Consider the following 21,459-nt stretch of genomic DNA (forward strand, 5'->3'; position numbering starts at 1 on the left):
TTAAAATTCATGCGACGCGCGTCTTTTCTCGGCCTTCGCTCCCACGGGGCCCGTCCTCCTGCAACGAGGGGACATCGCGGGGGGGTGAAAGAAGGGGGATGACTAGGAATCGAGGAGGCGAAGGGGATTTAACCGAATTTGCAAATCAAATTTCGTCCCTGGTCTACGAAATTCTGTCGGAAGGCGCGGCGGAAAGGGAGCGGAGGGGGGCGCTCGCCTTCGTGCCAATTATCGTTCCTAAACCGACCCCCTCTATATCGCCCGTGTGCTCGTGTGTGCCGCCCGTTTCCGCGACAAAATTGTTACATTTTGGAAACGATAGGTTGGTAGTAGGTATAATTTTGGAAAATATACCCTCCAAGGGAAGACTCGTAACGATTTTTCGCGAAACGATATCCAGGTCCAGCCCGGTCAATACACGGTTCGATAGACGAGCAGAAATTCGCGTTACCACCATCCGTAATCAGAATTTCGATTTTAACCGTCCGACAGCTGCTGTCAGCCATTAATACCACTCGACCGTACGTTTCCAACAATTTTATATCGAGTCTTCGTGTGTGTGTGTGTGTATATATATAACTTTGATATCTAATTGCTCGTCGAGTAATAGTAGTTTCTCCAAAGGAAATGGCGCGAAATTTGCGAAATTTTCCACAGGTTTCGTAATAGGCAGCGTTGAAACGCGTTGAACCAGTATTTGAACCGATATCGAAAACTATGAAACGAGAAAAAGAGAGAGCGATTGTGAAACTGTCTAAAATTTAGATATTGATATATTTTTTGAAACGGATCGAAATAACCACCACGTTTGCATTAAAAGTGTTTCGCAGTAGTCCGTTGATGTGTTAGGACGCCACAATGCACGAAAACAAAAAAACACGTAAATGTAATAAAATGGCCGATGTTAAAACTCGTAAATGTGACGTTAATTGACGGGGTTTGATTCGCAGAAAAAAAAAAAAAAAAAAGTAAAAAAATAAAAGATTAAATATTCGAATTCGCGGGTTTAAAGCAAAAGGTGCGTCCAATACGAAATTCTACGAAATATCAATTTTTATTCCAGTTTTTTTCATCCGCGACGCGTAAATATTCGTTTCGTATTTCGTAATTTACGTCGATTTCGAAATCTACGTAGCCATGGAAACTCGATACATCATTAAAATTTTCCTCTAATATTTTCACGATACCGAGGAAAAACTTATTCTACTCGTAGCGAGCGATAAATGATTAAAGAATCACCCCTTCTCTACACGATCGTATCTCTGAAATTGGAAGCAATATCGGAATAAATGAAAGAACCAAAGATCTTTCGTTTATCGGCCGGAAATCGCTATCTTCACGAATTATAGCGGATTTAAAGTTCTCCTAATTTCGAAGAGATTAATATATATATATATCCACGTATATAAGTTTGGCGTGTGACGAGGGTGGAAAAATTACCTTTCTCTTTAATAAACGATGAATATCTCGGAAGTCGTATATAATAATAATAATAGGAATAAGTGAAAAAGCGTTTTAAAGAGGGAGATTCTCTGTCGATCGTCGATTCGACGGTGGTTATCTTTAAAGTTTACGGCGATTTAAAATTTACTTTGATATACCGGCGGTGTTATATATATATATATATATTAAAATGTATCACCACCGTTTTCCTATCTAACGCGAAGTTAATGCTCGTTCCTGAACAAAGAATTTCTTTACTATACGCGCATTATCGTACGTGCAAACAATGGGGCCATGGTCCAGTGTCGTCGCGGTATCTATTTGCCCTGGGATGCGAGTTCGCAAATAGCGTCCCACCCACCATTTTGCGTAGCTACGTACGCGATATAGCCACGTGACCTCTTTCCGTATTAATATAGAGTAGGGCCAAAATTACACGAATGTTTCCAACCTCTCGCGAACCGAACACGCCAAAAACAATATCCGCTCCAACATTTCGCGTTAGATCTATTCCCGGTATTAACTTTAGAATTTTCGGGGGAAAATTTCTGAAATCCAACGGACGCGCGCGTGTGTGTGTACAATACAACTCTCCTCCTCCTCCTCCTCCTCCCCCTCCCCCTCCCCCCCTATCCTTGACAAGTTGCGCGAATTTGCTGGAAACGCGAGTAATTCGTTTCTTTTGATCGAAACATTTCCAAACTTTTTGCATTGATGGATGACCATCCCGTCGATATCGACACGTGTCAACCCATATCTTTTATTCCCCCATTGTAGGGTGGAAACGTCTCTTTCCTCCCGTCTTCCGCTCCACCATCGCAATCCCAATCGATCACCCCCCGCCGAAATGTTTCGAAATGACAATTAACCCTTTCGCCACGAGAGCAACATATCGAATCGAAGGTACGTTCCTCTTCCTCTTCCTCCTCCTCCAGGCAAATTTTGGGAACGAGAAAGGGTTAATTTAATCGAATCGAAGGTACGTGACAACCGTTCCTGGGGGAGGGGAGACTTGATCTTTCGAGCTTCGAGTTCGACCAAAGAAAGGGCGTAAATGGAAACATCTGTTTGGGATTCTAGGTATCCGTGGCCGGTGCCATGTACCCCGAGATTTCAGTGGCTGCGGTAATCCTCCAGGTTGTGTAGAGTTTCTATAAAGCTCCGGAATAGGTTAATCTCGCGGACCAAGTTTCTCTCTCCAGGGCCTAATCCTTACTACCCCCACCGCCGGTGAACGGCTATCCGCAAACACGCGCAGCACAACCATCGAGGAGCGCAGGCCGTGCTATCGCGTGTCAAGAATATAAACGTGGTCGTAGCTGGCCGAAGGGTTCTCACGCGTGGCCGATCGTAAACTCGAAGGAGTTTGATCAAGTTTGTGACGGCCTCTTGACGAGAATCTTTCCTGGTCTTCTAATATTGTCGAACGAGCGTAATTTGCGGAGAAGTAATTCTTTTCTTTCCATCCACGATTCTCTCAAGACTTTTGTTCTTCTATTTCGTCGAAATCGTTTTTCTTTTTTTTTTCTTTTTTTGGTAAAGTAACTTCCTTCTTCTCGTCACATGGAACGACAAAAGCCGCCAGGTTTTGAAAAGGCCGAGGTATTAAAACTCCGGGCACAAAATTGAAAATGTACGAGGCGGAACCGGGAGGAGAGGAGGAGGAGGAGGAGGAGGCGGCGAACGAGCGGACCGATCTCACACCCGGCTCGGCGTCACTCACTGTTTCCAATCCCATTAGCGGGACGGTGATTCGTGAATAGGCGCGAAAATACGCAGCTTTTAATCAACGAGGCTGACTATCATCGACCATCGAACGCTTCGATCAAAATGTCCTTCGAATTTAACGCGGATATAAATATTCCTTCTTTTCTTCTTCCCTTTTTCTTCTTCCTTCGAATGAAAAAAATCTGGACTAAAGCTTTATTGTTGGTCGAATTAAACGACGATCTCGCCTTTTAAAAAAAAAAAAATTCGTCCCCTGGCGAAGATGAGATATCATATAAAGGCGTATCTCGTTTCTTGAAGAAATATTAGTCGAAAGTGTGTGTCAGAGAGATGGGGAGATTCGTTTCGAGCACGGCGTAATTAAGGAGGCGTGTCTTATCTGAAAAAAGAAATACTGTATTTGCAAAATATTAAATTTTATCTTAGAACATTTGAGAACGTCACGAGTTGTTGCTATTAGAGGAAACTCTATATTATATTTCCCCCTCTCCAAGTCGAGATGAATTTTTAACAAAAGGAAACTTTAAAACTGATGGCCGAAAGTTGCGGAATGTAAACGTCATTAAGAATCGAAGATGCAGAAGACAGTTCAACAAGACGATTTCAAACGCGTGCCTATTAATTTGGGGGAGAAGGGTTGAGCAGTTACAGAGAGTTTTATGCAAGAAGTTCCTAACTACCGTTTAATTTAATAGTACTTGGAGACTCTGGTGCATAAAGCCTTTCGTTTATAACACTCTGCGCGAAGCAAGGGACTTTAAATCGAGACTCCCCCACCGCAACTCTTTCTCGCCGATATCAGCAACACCTGACACGACATTCCCCCCCCCCCCTTTTCCTCTCTTTTCTTCTCCTCTCTCTCTTATACAAAATATTCCATCGAGCGAATATACATTTCGAAATATATTTTAAAAATTCTTTAATCAATTCTCACCCCGTAGCAAAATTACGAAGATACATCTCGTTTATATTTCCCCAGCTAATAGCACAACACAGTTTATCCCTCTCGAAACAAGATTCCCCGTTGGTCGTAGTTTCTCCAACGATTCGCATCACTCCCCGGGGCGTCGTGTTCGACAAAATACGCCGTTTTGCGGGTAACGCGAGACCGCGAATCCGCCGCGCTTCACCTTTCCAACATTTCTTCTCGAAACGACTATGGGGGGGAAGGGGGAGGGGCGACTATCGTAGGAGAGGACGTATACATATACACGTCGAGGCAAAGTGACGTTATTGCGGTATAAATTGAGATGTAGCGCGATAAGAGGGGGGTTGGGGAAGGAGGAGGAGGGGGAAGGTGACGAGGAAGGAGGCTCAACCGAGGCTGTTACTCTTGATTATCCCAGCAGCCATCTTCGCGACCATCCCGAATTCGTCGTTCCTTCGAACAAGTCCTTTCTTTCAATTTGAAGAAGAGAAGAACATTCGAACATTTAAGAAGATCTCTGCCGCCCGATTTGGGGCGAGGCCTGGGCGAGCCGGAAGTAGGGGATCGAGTTTATATATAAACTCGAAAGACAAATGGGAGGGAGGCAAAGGCGCAACTGGCCAGGAGCAGGTGTATCGTTGAACGTGTACCAGGAACGAATGGACCGTCGGTAATTAAAACGTCTCCCTTAGGAAACTCTGCCTCGGCTACAGCGGAGAGCTTAGAATCCCCTAGTTGCAACTTTTTCCATCTTTCTTTCGAGTTATACTTGCAAATTATCGATAAACAGTTTCGTAAACTAAATCATCGATCAATCATCGAAATTTGGAATCTCTTTAGAGGGTAGAGCTTCGAAGAATCTCGATGGAATTGTGTCTTCGTGGACAAGTGAAACAAAGTGGGTGGTTCGAAAGAAGAAGAAGAAGAAAAAGAAGAAGAAGAAGGCATTAAAGGCGTGCGTTCAACAAGCGATCTCGTTAAGAGTCGCGCCAAGTCGCGTCGGGGAGAAAATCTTTGACTGCCTTTGCTGCATCCTTCGAAAACTTCGATTCCTTCCGATTATATATCTCTCTTTTTCCTTCTCCTCCCTTCCCTCACCACCAGGAAATCCTCCTGGCTTCTTCCTTCTCTCCCTCTCTATCTCGTTAAGGTGGCATTTCTCGCGAGTAGAGAAATCGAGGTCCGAGGTAGAAGATTCCATCCAACACGGCCCGCACGAGGTCGCGGAAACCATGGAAAAGTTTCGGGCGGTGAAGTTTCCATAAGAGTTACACACGCACACCCTACCTCCCTCTCCGCTTTCGTACCCCTTCGATTTCGTACGTCGGCGGGAGGTCCAACGATCCAGTCGATATTCGACGCTTTCAGCACTTTTGACGGTTCAGAGGGAAGGAAGGAAGGAAGGAAGAAATTTCGCTGTTCCGAGGTGGCAGCCCGGGAAAACGAAGGAGGGAGAGAGATTTCGAGTCTCCCAGGATTATGAATCCCTCCTCTAGAGAGAGAGAGAGAGAGAGAGAAGTGGCCGAGAAATGCGAGAAGGCGCGTTTGGAAGGAAGGAAGGAAGGAAGGAAGAAAGAAAGAACTCCGGGGAAATCGATCGTTAGACTTTCAGCAGTTAATTAAACTCGAAGTTATTAAATCCGTTAAACTTGTACCCTCGATAGGATGGATAGATACATCGTGCTCGAATTTTTAAGGGGATCGTCATCCGCCGTTCGATCGAAGGGTTTCGAAATTTTGTCGAATCGAGACTCGACTCGAAAGATGCATCGCTCGGTTCGATAATTATATCGAGATGGAAGCTTAGCGAAACGAGATTAGAGAGAAGAGAAAAAAATAAGAAAGAAAGAATCGAAGAGAGGAGGAGGAGGAGGGGGAAGATTTTATTCTTAGCCCGAGATTACTCGGTTTTGCGAACGAAAATCCTATCACGAAAGATTCATCGAGGCAATACTCGCACCTGTGTTCCGCCGAGCTTCTCCGCAATCGCGATTGGCGTGGGAGGATTTACGATCTTACGCCCCGAGTCAGATTAGGCCGCTGCGTTCTCGAGAGCCCGCCTTCCCCCCAGCGTAGAAACTCTCAAAGTGGTTGCCTTATAAAATGCCCTCGATCCTCGTTCGAGAAGGGAACAACGAAACCGAGTTCGAGTTTTATTCGATTCCCAAAAAGCGTGAAGCGCTCCTCCCCTCCTCCTCGAAGGGAGAACGAAGAATTTCTCCCTTAACTCAGATATATATATATATATTATTCGATCGAGAGTCTTTTTATATAACCTGTTGTTCGGTGTCGCGGAAATTTCGAGGCGAAAATCACCGTGACGCGTGAATCGTGGGGCGGGGGGGATAAAGTGAAATAGTCACAAACGTTGAGTCGCGAGGTATTCGCGAGTGTTATTCGGATAAACCGCTGAGTCAAGCTGTTTGACTTGCACATTTCTAGCGCTGCTTCCCGCCACCACCCTCGAAACGCCGCTGGGGAGGGAGGGGGTTATAAACGACCGTTTTAGAGCTCCCTTAAAATTGGACTGCGGGGAATGAACGTCGTCCTCCATCCTCTTTCCCCTCCAATGCCAGCCTATTTTCTTTTTCCACTCTCTGCAGCCTCCTCCTCTTTTAACCTCCTCCGGCTGGTGAAAATTCCACACTACCGTTGTTTGCCCGGATTACATCGTATTAACGTTACGTCTCAACGTTAGTCTTAGCTTCGCTGGTTTGGGAAAAATATGTGTCGATGGTTCGCGAGATTTTCGAGGAGATGGTAAGGAGCGGCAGGTGTCGTGGCATGAACGAGACGATTCGAAAAAAGGGAATAAGCGAACTGGAACGCACGAACGAGCAGCCACTTCTGAGCGACACCCGGGGAGAACCGCAATACTCGTAAAGAAGATCCTCGCGGTATCGGTGGATGTCGAGTCGTTGGAGCGTGAACAGAAAACCAACCGACCGAACCCCTCTCCTCCCCGCCCCCACTTGAACCACGCCCGATAAAAAACTTCCGTTACACGCGACCGTCGCTGTTTTTTCAACCTCCCTCTTCTCCCTTCCACTTATTTGCCTTTCGTTCCCGCGCATACATTTCCCAAACTTTACTCCCTGGATGGACAAAGTGTGTGTGTGTATATACAGATACAGTATAGATGCATATCGAGTCGAATCAACGCCGTATCCCTCCGATTTTTAAACGGGAATAACCGGTGAACCGTGCGCGGGCTGGACAGATAAATACACGGGTAATAACGTTAATGGAAGGCGGCATTTGATCGTGGAATATCACCGCGTGTGCGAACAGGAAGTTACACGGTTCGACGAGCACGATAAGGGACGGAGAGTATAATAATAATTGTCTCTCGTGCCGCTGTAATTACCTTTGTTCCAGCCAAGTTGAAGAAACGCTTGGTGACACGCGCGCGATATACAACGATATTTTTCCGTTGAAAATGGGTAATTTCAGTTCGTGACTGGTAATTTTCTCTCCCTCCCTTTTTTTTTTTTTTCTTTTTTTTTTCTTATCGAGGACAGGATCAAGCGTCTCGTTAAGAATTACTCACCGGTTTTCTTTCTCCGTAGCATCGACGACGATCCCCCCCCCCGAGAGATTCGACGAATGTTGAGATCTAACAAACTCTCTCTGCTCCCTTTACACGTCGTTAGACGTGTTCCCTGGAAGAAGACGCGGTAATTTATCGGTAATTTAATGATAATAACTCGGCGGAGGGACGAACGATCGTGTTTTGCAAACGAACGAAAAATAAGAAAAAACCCGACTCGGGTCCGAAGCGAGGCCATCCTTCAGAGACGTTTTTATACGTAAGCTGAAAATATCCTTTCAATTTTATCATTTCGCAGCGTTGGTCTTCGTTTTATATACACACACACACACACACACACACACGTTCCCTCAGCCTTTTCCACCCTCGGTCTCTTTACGAACCACGACGAGCTTCGTAGCTTCCTCTCCCCCGAGAGGAACACGCGGCAAACGTGTTTCTCCCTCGTGCTCTTTTCCAGAGGGCGACACGATCCTCATTTTCCATCTATCCGTTTATTATTTCGCCTCTTCTTCCACCCCCTCGCTCTTTCAATAACTCACCTCGCAACTTGCCTCCTCGCCTCTTCTTCGCGCCTATCATTGGACATCGTTTCGATATATCAACGGGGCGGGGGGGAGGGGGAGAGCGAGGAATCGAATAGCCAAAGTCGATCGAAAACCGTACGAAAACCGTGAACTCCATGGAGCGAGGAAAGCAAGGGAGAGGCTTCCTCCTGGCTAAGTAAAAGATCATTTGTCTGGTCCGAAAGTGAATAAAGCTCGATGCGAATTGCACGGGTTTCCGGGGAAGCGCCACTTCTCATCGTCATTGTTAGACGGAACTGCAATTTTGGCGCACAAAGAGGCCATGCAGATGAATCTAACGGAGGCAGGGAGGGAAGCTGTGTCGCGGCGTTAGGGCGGCATTGCTCGCACTGCGCATTAATTCGGAATGAGATTACTTAGGTACGTAAGAGGAGCTGCCTCTCCAACTCCATCCCCTCCCCTCTCTCGCACTGTTAACTTAAATTGACTATCGTTCTCGAAATAATAGCAACGTCTTTGTCGCCTTGTCGCGGGCAGGGGCTGCTCCCTCCTCCCCTCGCCACTCGTCTTCGGTCTCTCCCCTTCGAGCGAACGGCCAACTTTCGCGCCCGGGATTGTATCCCGCCTCCAAATTAACAATTACATTGTTTTAAAAAGCTGGGCGCCCGGATTAACAGCCCTCTCTCTCTCTCTCTCTCTCGCTCGCTCGCTCGCTCTCCTCGTCCCATTTCGGGCGGGAAAGCCGGAGAAACTCAGTCGAGCAGGGTGAGGGAGAGGGAGAGGGAGAGACGGGGAGGGAAAAAAAACTCTTCCAATTATTTGCTGCACTAACGCACGCGCCAAACTTTTAGTTTTTAATCTGGCCGCCCCTCGCGTAATTGGTTGGAAATGGGAAGGGGAGGGGAAAAAAAAAAAAAAAAAAAAGAACAGAAAAAACGAGAACGATTCTCTCTTTCTTTCTTCTTCTTCTTCTTCTTCTTCCCTCCTCTCCTCTTTCTTTCTATCGAAATTTCCGAATTAAACAATGGAACGGAGGAAGAGACGAAAGGTCAACCCTTCGAGCTCATTCTTACATTCTTCCCCTCTTTTGATCCTTAAGCGATATTCGACCAAAGAAAAATTGGGGAAATACGGGTCGAACCGATGATGTATTAATTCCACGAGAATTAATCGCGTTGTTCGAGTTGCTGCTTGTCCTCCACCTAACCACACCTAGAAAATATTCCTTGGATTAATCGAGACGAAAGAAAAAAGAAACGAAGAAAAATACCGCAATTTCGCTGGTTGGCGAATTTTTGATCCATCCATCCGTCCGAGGACGAGAGATAGAGATCTCGAGAGCCGATTTCATGGAAAATTTGACCCTCCGGTTAACGGAAACAGTTAGCTCTAAACCAATTTGTTCCACCCCTCGCGAAACGGGGGTTTGCCGCGCAGCTGTTGGTAGACATTATCGTTTGGAAACCCTCGCGATTTAGCGCGAATCAAATGGCGGCGCGGCCGCTTTCAGCTTTTTCTTTGATGCCCTTTCGAGTTGGAGCGAGCAGCCGAGCGAGAGAGGGGAGAAAGCTGTGCGATGCCTCGACGCCTTGGCCCGCACAAACCTCTCTCTTTCGCGCGCGCGTTATTGGCAGACCGCTTTACCACGTCACCCTCCAACACTATTCCGAACGTGTTACGCCGAATATTCCGCAAGATTTTTCTTTCGCCTTCCTCGGCGTAGACGAACGAAAGATCCGTCACGTTGCTCGTGAAACCCGATATCTTCTGTGTAACCTTCGTAAAGTTGAAGCAATTCCGCCGTTCCTAGAATTTTGATGGCATATGGAGGGCCTCCAGATCAATCGATTCTCGAGGGGGAGGGGGGGGGGGAGAGGGACTCCACGAAACCATACAAGATTCATCCGTCCGGATGCAAACGTAGAATGGGCGGGCGGCGTTTAGGATTAACTTCTCTTTGAATTTTCTCTTTCTTTCTTTTTTTTTTCTTTTTTCGACACGAAATTATTTTAACAGCGGATGGCTGTCGATCGTAACATACGTACCACGACATTCACCACCTGCTTCGTTGTAATTCGCTTATTTCAATCGCGAATGTTCTATTTGTCTACACGCTAAAATATCATATCTTCGCGTGAACTCCTCCTCGAAAGAAACGTTGAGGCCGGTTCTTCGCCACTGTTTATTCCCGTGCCGGGATCGAAATTAAATTTCGACCGAAATAGTTAATAGCGTCGATTATGCAAATCCATAATTAATTTAATTTGCGTTTATACGTCAACGTTATCAACCTATTATTTTATGTATCATCGGATTATCGTGCGCCCAGCAGATGGAGTGTTCCACGTTTAAACGGATATTTCGTTTAACGTGTGAATTAATCAGAACCGGGATCGGCTTTGATCGATATCGTGATAATTCTTTCAATTCTCGTCAAATGGATGGAAAGCTTAGAGAGAACGGTTTAATATATATCTCTGGTTATGCAACGCGGAAATACCGACCAATTCTTGCGAACGAGCCAAACACGAGGCGACCTTATTATTATTAAAATCACGGTAAAACGGTGGATCCCCCCCCTCCCCCAAGTTTTAATTGCGAGTGAAACGCAATCTTCCTCGTTACCACGTATCGTTCTCCTCTTTAAAAACCAAAGGAACAAAAGAAACAAGTTTTCTTCGAGTTTTCTTTCCGATCCCTATCTAAACTCTGGTCCCCCAGCTCGGAGGACGCGCGAGAAGAGAAGTGAAAGGAACAAGAGAAGAAGAAAGAAACGCGTAAAGGGCGGAATTTTCCTAATAGTCTTCCATTGTAACGGTTGATTAACCAAAAGCGTGGGAACAATTGGGCAGAAGAAATCAGATTTTTCTTTCGATTATTCGTTCACATCTTCAATTTCACCTTCCTTGAAATTAAAAATAATCCACTTCTCCCCGGGAAGAATAATTAAACAAGGTGTCGAAATATGTAAATAATATCGAAATATAACTTTCTTCCTTTTATCGAGATATAATTAAACACCGATTTGGATCGATCGAAAACTCGTGGAAATTAATCATCGTTTATTACTTATTACCGTAAAATTATCAAACGATTTGCATCGATCTGCAAAACTATTCCACTCGAAACCCTCCAAATTCCCCGGTGAAACCAGTGATTACCTTCAAATCCAATTTGATCCACGGTTGTATCGAGCTGTGCTTTGCTGCACGATTGAAAAAGAAAAAAAAAAAAAAAGGAAAAATCAGCCGTTCTTCGTTAATTTGACGCGCAACATCATCGAGAACATCATGCTCGTGGACAGTTTGAATGTTTCTTCTGTTTATTTTAACATAAAACTTCAACGCGTAGCTTGTCACGCGCGTTAATCGCAGCGAGGAATTTTCGTTTTCGAAACGAAACGTGGACCACAATTCGAATTCCATGCATTCGAAACTCTTTTTCGAGCAATTGGCGCGAAGGTGCATCACTCCCTTCAAACACTCTTTTACCTCATCGCGACAGACAAAGGTTCTTCGGCTCATGAATATATTGTTGAGTTGAAAATAACTACGCGAAAATTCTTACGTCCTTACAGCCTGACGTGGCGTAACATTCGATGTAAATTTAAACGCGATTCGAATTCTCCTCCCTGCAATTCGAGATAAAACTCGAATTGGAGTCGCGAAATTACGTAATTGCGGCCAACTTTATTATTGTAAGAATCGCACGAGCGGAAGAAGGGCCCTTTCGTCGCCGATCGTGGGAAACCGGTTGATGATGCATTAAAGCCGAGCGTCTGGAAAAACTTGTTATTCGGTGTTTTACGATATGCAAAGGGAGGAGAAGAGAGGAGGAGGAGGAGGAGGAGGAGGAGGAGAGTATGTTTCGCGCTACACCTTATTCGCCTCGGTGTGAAAGAAGGGGGAGAGAGGAAGGGGGAAGGAGGATACTTTTCAAGCGAAGAGACGATGGAGGAAGCTCAAAGGATCCAGTTTTACGATCTGGATGATAATACAGGTCTTTTTGCATAGCTGAGATCTGTTCTCCCTCTTTTCAGTCTCGTTTCTCGTATTTCGAAACGGATGAATGAATAAAATTTGTGTGTGTGTGTGTGTGTGTGTGTGAAATGGTTTGAAGGAAATTTGCCGAGGAATTGATTAATTGTCAGAGAAATTCGAGGGGGGAAAGATTATTCGAGATTTTAAACAAAATGTTCCAGAATTGTAAATTTTTTTTTTTTTAAATATAAATTTATCATCTTTTCCGTAGATACGAATGCGCCGAATGATAATTATTTTAAAATGGAAATGAAATCGAATACTAATTATGCAAAAATTGGTCGAGAGATAAATTATTGTTGTTGTTGGAAGTTGCGGAGCAAATTATATATTCAGCATGTTAAAAAGATGAAGATATAATTGTGTTCCAACGGTTAATACCAACGCGAAGCTAATACGCGAAATATTGAACTTTAATATTTCTTTCGCAATAACGTATAATAATTGTATAATTACGGGCATTAATTACTCAAAAATTATCTCCCCTTTCCGTTACTTAATTCACTGCAACAACTCTGAAGTTGTTTCGAAATTTAACGAAATTTTATATCGAATACACGCATAATCACGTAACAACACCATACCGTATATCTTTGCACTCTGATTAACTTTTAAAATCGCGTGCATTCAATTAAGATCCCCCGCTTTTTTGAAAAATTGTTGCCCGCCGTGAAAAACTTGGCGATTCGTTTGCTTTATCCACGATCAAAGTATCTCCTCGGCCGATTATTATTATTGTCGTTATTATTAGATACGATAATAGCAGTCATTCTCTCAAGGATATCTTGCCGTATCCAAATTCGTCATAACTCCCAACGTAACGAGATACTTATCGTTAAGGATGCCTTCAAATTGCTGCTCATTGTCCTGCCCTTATCTCCTCCCAATTGCAACGTGTGCTTAGGTCACAACAAACATCGCGAAACCAACTTATGAATAATTCATCGATACGATGCTCTCTCGTACCATACACCAGATATTTCCTCCCCCCCCCCCCAGTAATAATAATAAAACATCCGTCAACTTACATTAATCATTGATTTAATTAATCGTCGAAATGCTCGAACGTTTCATTCTCTCTCTCTCTCTCTCTCGTCTCACGTGTGTGTTCAAGTGCAGTCAACCACGTTTACTGAAAAAAAAAAAAAAGAAAAAGTAATCCACACGAACTTATAACTTTAAATATTATTTTAAAAATCATCATCATTAAGAAAAAACCTTGTACGAAACGTCAGTCAGAGAATTTCGGCGCCGATTCAAGCGGCCTCGATCGATCGATTATGCAATAATATATCCGATGATTACACGCTTGTTGCCGGGCTAACACACTTTGCCGAGACGGACGCCGCCGCTTTTCACGCCGACGAAACGGTCGGGGTTTAATTGCATATCTTATACGCGGATCCGCGGGACGTGAGCGCGGCAACACTCTCCGAAGTCCACTCTCCGTGGAGGATACCGCGGTGGTGGACGAGCGGTTTGTGCAACAGACACGCCTCTGAATGGCGTATAATTAAGTCACAACATCGATGCGCGGCTCCCCCGGACCGGCGTCAGGATCCCCCTGGGAAGGGCGAGCAAGAACAAACACTGCCAAATGAACGCAGTTTCTCTCGTTACCACCACGCGGCCTACGGGCGGCTGCTGCTCGTGGCGCCTTTCGCTTCGTAACCGTGAACACTTTATTACCACCTGTCAACGACGCTCCAACGACTCCTCTCTCTCTCTCTCTCTCGCTTGATTATGACTTTCCGGAAGGTAAACGAAAATAACGATCCCCCTCCACTCCGACTTGGCGTTTAACGGGGGGAAGGATGCTCCACCGTGGTTAATTATTATACCACGTTGATCGGATCAAGGCGTTTAATAATCATTCGATCAACCGTTATTTATTTTATAATTCCGTGTTGGAGAGGATCGTGAGAACCGAGTTTGCGAGTTAGATAGATTCGATTCTCCACGAAAATCGGTCGAACAGAGGGGGGTTGTTGTTTGGGTTCGGATTTTAAAAATCGCCTCGTTTCGTTTCGTTCCAATCATCGGACGAAACGTTACAAATTTCGAAGAATTATTCCTTTTTCTCATCGACGAGTCGACGAATTTCCCTGTCTCGGTATCGGTAAACCGAGATGCAGAATTACAGAATTTGTAAACTCGGGGAGCAGGGAAAAATATCTCGGGCCTGGCGCGCCCGGAATTCTTGATTACTTCTCTTCTCTTCTCGTTGATTTAGCACGCATAAATTAACGCGCGCAAGCGTTAAAATACAGTCTGTGCGCGCGTAACGCGGCGAGGGGTGTTTTATCTCTTAAACATTCGCGGTGAGTTTAAAAAAAAAAAAAAGAAAAAGGAGATTAATAATAATAATAAAAGATTTACGAGGAATAATTATCACAATTTTTTCGACGAATGAGAGAGAAAATATTGGCAAAGGATATACTTGATATCCTAGAGAGAGAGAGAGAGAGAGAGAGAGTGTTGGAAGAATGGAAGGGGAAGCGGCGGTGGAAACTTGTTCTCCGTTCAGTCGATAAGTAAATTTTGTCAAGTACAAGTCGGCCTTCGTGAAAATGCGGAACGGATCTGTGAATGGCTTTTCATTAAGGTCTGATTCAATTCTTCGTTTTTTTCTTCCTTCTCTCTCTCTCTCTCTCTCTCTTTCTTTCTTTCTTTCTTTCTTTCTTTCTTTTTTCCCCTTCCTTCTCTCCGGCTCTGACCGTTTCCGGATAAATTACTGAATTCTCGGCACTTCTTCGTTACCCTCGAGCCCCTCACGGACAATTTACCACCGTACCGTCTATCACTCGTGCTCGCGAAAAATCTTCCTTCCTTCCTCCCTTTCTTCGTCCCTGATACAAACTTTTAAAGAAGATGCTTCCGGCCGAATTGGCTTCCTCTCATAAAGGAGGACGACTACGACTACGACACGTCTTTCCACGATTCGTCACCTTCCTCCTCCTCCTCCTCCTCCCCTCACATTTCGTATTTTTCCATCCCTCCTCAATGGAAGACTATCGAATGCACGCGATCGATATCGTTATTAAGGTCTCAATTTCATTCCAATTTGCCACGATTCGTGCGTACCACGTTCACTCCGCTTTGACGACAGCCAGTTCTAGTCTTGGAAAAATGGAATCGACGAATTGGATCGGGGAAATTATGCTTTTTACGATTCTTTTTTTCTTTTCTTTTCTTTTCTTTTTTTTTTTTTCTTCCACGAAAGAAAGATCAACGTTCAGAGAGCTTCTTGCCTCTCTCTCCTCCCTCTCGCGAATCTTTACACGTTTTATTAATAATACGATGCCGCTAAGACACGTTAACTCGATCATTCCTCCCCTCCCGGGGGGAAATTTCAAAGGTGGAAATTTTTATGGTGGAATATTTCTTCGGATTTAAACTGTAATCTAATCGAACCGAAAGAAATCCTAGACGAATGTAATTAATTTGCTCGTTGCCCCCCCTCCCTTCAAGATGCTTAATCGCTCCTCTCTGGATCGAAACTCGCGTGTTTTCGAGAGAATCGTAGAATTATGGGACAGATCGTTTCGAAGATCGATTTCGTTACGCGATTATCCAGTGGATTCGGGATTCGGGGCGAGCCCGCCGGGGGACAGCTGAAATGAGATCACAGTGGTTCGCCTTCGGGAGGGGGGAGGGGGAGGGAAGAGGAAAGTTCGGGCGAATTTCATGAATCACAAATGAGGGAACGAAATGACATTAAACTCACGGACTTTCGCACGCATAACCACGGAACGAACTCTGTAAGGCAGCGTGTTGATAGAGTGGAGAAGAGACGAAGGGAAGAGGAGAAATCGTGGTCATCCAGGTTGGATTCCGCCTTTCGAACGACACTGTGACACGCGTGCAAATTACGCCACGTTACGATCGAAACGTCTATTAATCGTGTCTTTTCTTTCCACATTTTTGTTCCAGGTAAGTGTGTGCCGACGCTCTGCCTCTCCCTTCCCAAGCGTCCATCGATTCGATACCTCTTCTTTATACGGGGTAAGTGGTCGCAGCAGACTTTTCGTTCAAAAATTTTACGACTCGATGGCGCGCTTCTTCTAAAACGATCTTCCGATCGCCCCGCCTTTTATTTTCTTTCACGTTTCCCCTCCGAAATTACGCGGCGAGGAATCACCTTGAAAAGACGAATCGGGGCCAGCGAGGAAGCCATGAATTTTTGAATTCTCTCGCGGTGAATTTCCATGAGAATGCTACGCCATCGTGAATATTATATCCTCCGCTATTTCTCTCTTAAATACAAGAATGGACCGAGCCCAAGGGAGAAAAATTATCCTCCAACTATCGAGAAAAAGACGCGGTTTTACATACTCGGTATTCGTATCTTCTCAATTTGCAAAAAGCCTGGTTACTCTCGCGTGGAACAGCATATTCCGATCATTCGTTAGCCGAGGAAAAAGCGATCGGATCGCGTTAAGCCGCTCTTCCAAAGACAATTTATTCTCGATGATCCGTGAACCGGGAGAGCGTGGCGCGGAAGGACAGATGAGAGAAGCGGCGCGAATCGATAATTTCGTTGCCATGGATGTATCGGTTCCATTCGCGCCCGGGACATTTCCCGGACTTGGTTGGACAAACACCTATCCCAGGATCCGGTATTTTCGTGTAAACAAACGGCGGCGGTCGATCCACGTGGGCCGCCACGTTCAGAAGCTACGCACTCTCCTTCTTTCCTCTCTCTCTCTCTCTCTCTCGGCTCCGCCCTCCTCCACCATCAGCGCCCTTGTGGCGCGAACAGAAAGATCGTTTGACCGGTTCAATGCTCGAACCGCGGCAGGACAATGGATCCATCTAGCGGCACGATAGTCGACGACTATCCACTCAGGATCGGCGTTCAGCACTCGAGCCGCAGAAATGTTTGCATTTCAACCGTACAGCAGCGAGGGTGCGCGTTCTCCGATGAAAGCTTTCCAACGGGAGGGAAGGGGTTTTCGGCTCGAAGCGTCAAACCTCGAAGTGTGTCCATCCACCGTATACACGTATATACGTTTTACCCATCGTCGTTCCCATTGATCGTTCAACTGTCATCCTCTCCATCTTTGCATCGGATCAAGTCTATTCGAAGGAAAGAAGAGAGATCTTCTTCACTTGGCTGGCTAAAATGTTCTATTTCTCCTTGATAATTGATTCGACAGGAGGAGAAGGAGGAGGAGGAAGAGATTTTGGAGGCCTGCCACCGCGTTGAATCTTACATTTTCATTAATGAACCCGTCTTTCGAAGTAAATTAGCTATGCGAGGCGAGTTGCACATTGGAGCTAAATGGTGCTTAACTCTTGCCAACTCCGACGTACCGCAAGTAGATAGTTCTCACCGTAAATGCTGTCATTATGTTATCTCAATCCGGCAGAAGGGCGTACGTACGGGCATCCCCACCACCAGAGCTCGGGGTGGGGATATCGGTGCGCTTTCCACGAAAATATTTGCATTATTATTTTCATCCCAGCCTCCCTCCCCTCCCCTCCCCCCTTTTATTATTACATTTTTAACAACCTTCGTTACGGGATGAAAATGAATTTAATCCGTGTTGACCGTTCCAATTAACGTTTAATCCGCGACACTCCGTTTCCACCTCCCGTTATCTCCTCCCCCCTTCCCCCTCCTCCCCCTCTTCGCAAATCTTCGAAAAAGTTCATTTTTCAAAATGGCCGGATAATTAATTCTCCTCGAGGATCATCTCTGCGATGGATGAGGAGGAATCGAAGCACGGATCGTACAGTTAAATCGTACACGAGGTCGGAAGAGGGGAACGATATTTCGCGGGAGGTGTCGGTGACGGCGGTGCCCCTCTCTCTCTCTCTCTCTCTCTCTCTCTCTCTCTCTCTCTCTCTCTCTCTCCGAGTCCGGCGCATTAACGGAGATAGTGGGTCCGCTCGAACGTATAATTGCGGGACGAGGCAATCGAGAAGCTCCCCTGGGTTTCCAGTTGCCGCAAATCCACCCGTCGCAACTTCGGCAACCCCTTCACTCCACTGCGTTCGATAAGATGTGTCCCTCCCCCTCCCCTTTCTATTCCCTTTCGCGCGCCAGATAACGGAGAATGACGACGGTATTACGTGTCCCGCAATTGTTTCATGGCCTATCGTTTCGTTATCGCTCTTTCTCGTTCCCCTCCCCGCGATAATTCACGCCCTGGCGTGCAGGCGAAGGATATTATTTGGCGGGATTGTTCCAAGAAAAAAAAATCTAAGTATAGCAGTTCCAGCCAAGTTTATACAGATCGTTGATTCTTTTACCGGTTTAAGGAGGAGACGGGAGGAGGGGTGGGGGGGGGGGGCGCTTATTGTCGTTTCGAATCGTCGTCGATGCGATTACGGATACTCGCCTTCCAAATTCAATTACGTTGAACGATCGGTCGGCATTATAGAGCCGAGGATAGAGGGGAGGACACGACGTTGGATCGATACGATATCGACGAGCCTGCACCACCCTTATCGTCCTAATTTTCTTCGGCAAGCTTCGGCTGATGAGCTATGGCTGGTATTCACTTGCAGGCACCGCGCCACTCCGTCACTTTGATCGTGCATAATGCACGGCCAAGTTACACAGGGACTATATAACTAATTATACACTATTACGCGCCTGATTTCCCCACGGGCGAAAAATAGGGGAAATATATCAGACGCCCCACCGACCAGAGTAATAAGCGCCATTAAGATCTTCTACCCTCTCTCGCTTCTCCTTTCTCTCCTCCTTTCCTCCATACTTCGCAACTTGGAGATACAACTTGGAGAGACGCTTATCACCCGACCGAGTTTTCCTTCTTTCCACGCGGATAAATCATAAATAACCCAACACACACACACACACACACACACACACACACACACACACACACATATATATAAAATATAATATTCAGAATCCCAGAATTTTTTTTCTTCTTCCTCTCTCTCTCTCTCTCTCTCTCTCTCTCTCCGGAGCTAATAGAAAAATCTCGGTTCGAGGCTCGTCCAGAGAGAGAGAGAGAGAGAGAGTTAGAACCGACTGATTGCAATTTTGAGCGTAGCACGGCTGGCAAGCCGTCTTATCGGATTTAGCGAGTGGGGGAGGAGGAGCGAGCGGATGCCTCGGTTAGGTGGAAAGTTAAGGCTAGGTTTTTACTTAACCGTAATCGGAAGATATTGCCGGGAGCACTGTACCAAGGGCACTTTACCGGCCGCCTTAAGAAAGCACTAGGTTCGCGAGGGCCCCCGGTAACACCGGTCGAGACCGTTATTAAAAGAGCCTCCTTTATCTCAGACGCTCTCCCTCTAACCTCTCCCCTCCCCCCTCCTTTTTTTCCTTCCTTCCTTCCTTCCTTCCTTCCCTTCCCTTCCCTTCCCTCCCCACTCGCTCTTATTCTCTTTGAAACCCTCAACGGCTAAGAGTGTTTCTATGTCAACCTTTGTACTTTTTAGCGTGGGGGATCCGCGCGCGTAGCGCCGCAAGGCGGCGATAGATGCCCTCGCCGTTCCTCCACGTAATGGTGCTTCTTAATTTCCCCGCGCTGGCGTGGGGAAAAGGAAAAATACACTCGGGTGTTTTTCACGGGTACAAAGGAAATTCGAATGCGGGGGAGAGAGGCGAGTCGGGATTAGAGGCAGGAATTCGCATAATTGCTTCTGGATCTCTCTGTATACGAGGAGAGAGAGAGAGAGAGAGAGAGAGTTGTTCGAAGGAAAAGTCATAATTCTTGAGCGAAAAGAGAGCAAGGGATTCTTTCTCAAGCGCGGGAAAGGCATTTAATATTAGAATGTAACGCGTTTCGTAACGGGAGAAAGGATTTTATCGTGCTCCTTTGTCCTTTGGCCTTTTTTTTCTTCGCCATCTTAATCCCCCTCCCCCCCCACGTTCTAGTTCTAGTTCTTCCACAGAGGAGAGAGAAGAACGCGAGAAGAGCGTTCATTTTATCCCTTCTCGCGATATCACATTGTTTTCGTAAAAATTTGTCCAGTCTCTTCCTGTTCGGAGGAATAATATTAAAAATTTCGTTGCTTCGAATTTTCACGCGATAAAAAAGGAAATTGCAAATACGGTTACACGTTGTTGGCACGTTGCTCGCGGCACGAGTTGACACTTTCGGATCGGACCGATGCCCATAAATTCCCGCGGCGACGACACTTTTCATCAGACTCTGATTACTTATTCACGGGCCGACGAGCGTGCGATGGAAGAGCGGCCGCGGCGCTCTCTCGCGCCTGCCCCCTCCCCCCCCTCTCCCAGCCCCCTGTCACCGTGATTGATAATAATGCAAGGCCGACGTCAACGGCCGGGCTGATATTACTGAAACATAATTTACGAAGCTGAAATAAAATTCAACGTCCCAGCGGCGGTCCCAAGAACGGGCGCAGTCCGGGAAACGGTCCAACGTGTCCTGGAAAGTTTCTCTCTCTCTCTCTCGTTCCAAAGAATCCAAAACCATCGATCCTTGAATTTTCACAAAGTAACTCGAGATATCATTTTAAAAAGAGCTATCGTTAAACGATCGTCTTTGTAAAATTTCGTCAATGAATATTACCTAAAGATTTATCCACGATTAAGCGTCTCCTTCTCTCTCTTCGAAGGGGTCCAAGATAAATTATCGTGTTTGATCGATCCTTGGATTTTCAGAAAATAAGAGATTTTCGAGATCGTAAATAAAGATTCCCGCCCCGTTCGTTAATAATTATCGGTTATTCACAAAATACACGATCGAATTCGCGAAAGCTCGGTTCGCAAGAAAGTTTGCGAGGATACACGTCCAGTTGGTCGGATGCATGCAGGTGTGAATATATCGTATGGTGCACTTGCAGCAAAGACTTACGCGCATTGCCAGCTAAACGACCTTATTTCGCGCAGGATAGCAACGGATACATCACAGGCGGGGAGCATCCCCTTGTTGTCACGCTCCCCTCGTTACTCCCCTGCCTTCATTCCCCCTCGCCACGTACGAGGCCCTCCTTCCGGAAATAGCAGGCTACACAACCATCATATTTGCCCCACCCCTTTATTTTTTTCGTCACGCTGTCACGTGCCGCTATATATTTTGACGTCGCCCTCCCAAGTATCTCCACCTACCTGCCTATCCCTAACCAACCCCCATCGAGGAGAGATCCTACCTGAAACCTGAGGAGAATTTGAGGATAAACGGAGGAAAAAGAATTTTTCGTTAATCGTCTTCGAATGATTTCGAAATTTCGAAATTCCAACGCTCTGCTTTCTCCTTCGTTGAAAAGGGTATAATACTTTAGCGATTACTG

At 45.8% G+C, this 21,459-nt stretch overlaps 2 protein-coding genes across 9 annotated transcripts in view; one reads left to right on the top strand and one right to left on the bottom strand.

Moving 5' to 3' along the window:
• Positions 1-13,262, bottom strand: part of LOC147658650 (uncharacterized) — a 129,241-nt gene extending 115,979 nt beyond the window's left edge. For all 4 annotated transcript variants that reach the window (XR_015292881.1, XR_015292878.1, XR_015292882.1 and 1 more), the window contains exons 1-2: positions 13,245-13,262; positions 7,650-7,761 (exon numbers count right to left, since the gene is read on the bottom strand). Coding sequence is in view for 1 of the 4 variants with exons in the window: in XM_086910980.1 (XP_086767106.1) it covers positions 7,650-7,761; positions 13,245-13,253 (121 nt within the window). In the remaining 3 variants the exon portion in view is untranslated. The remainder of the gene's footprint in view (positions 1-7,649; positions 7,762-13,244) is intronic.
• The window catches only part of bru3 (CUGBP Elav-like family member bruno 3), a 199,143-nt gene that overhangs the window by 6,488 nt on the left and 171,196 nt on the right, over positions 1-21,459 (top strand). For 2 of the 5 annotated variants that reach the window (XM_086910942.1, XM_086910965.1), the window contains exon 2: positions 16,150-16,221. The exons of the other annotated variants lie outside the window; for them this stretch is intronic. The gene's annotated coding sequence lies outside the window, so the exon portion shown is untranslated. The remainder of the gene's footprint in view (positions 1-16,149; positions 16,222-21,459) is intronic. 5 annotated transcript variants of the gene reach the window in all.

Source organism: Apis florea, unplaced genomic scaffold, assembly GCF_048593485.1.
Source record: "Apis florea isolate Af1SG1 unplaced genomic scaffold, ASM4859348v1 contig_1789_pilon, whole genome shotgun sequence".
In the NCBI taxonomy this organism is placed as follows: domain Eukaryota; kingdom Metazoa; phylum Arthropoda; class Insecta; order Hymenoptera; family Apidae; genus Apis; species Apis florea.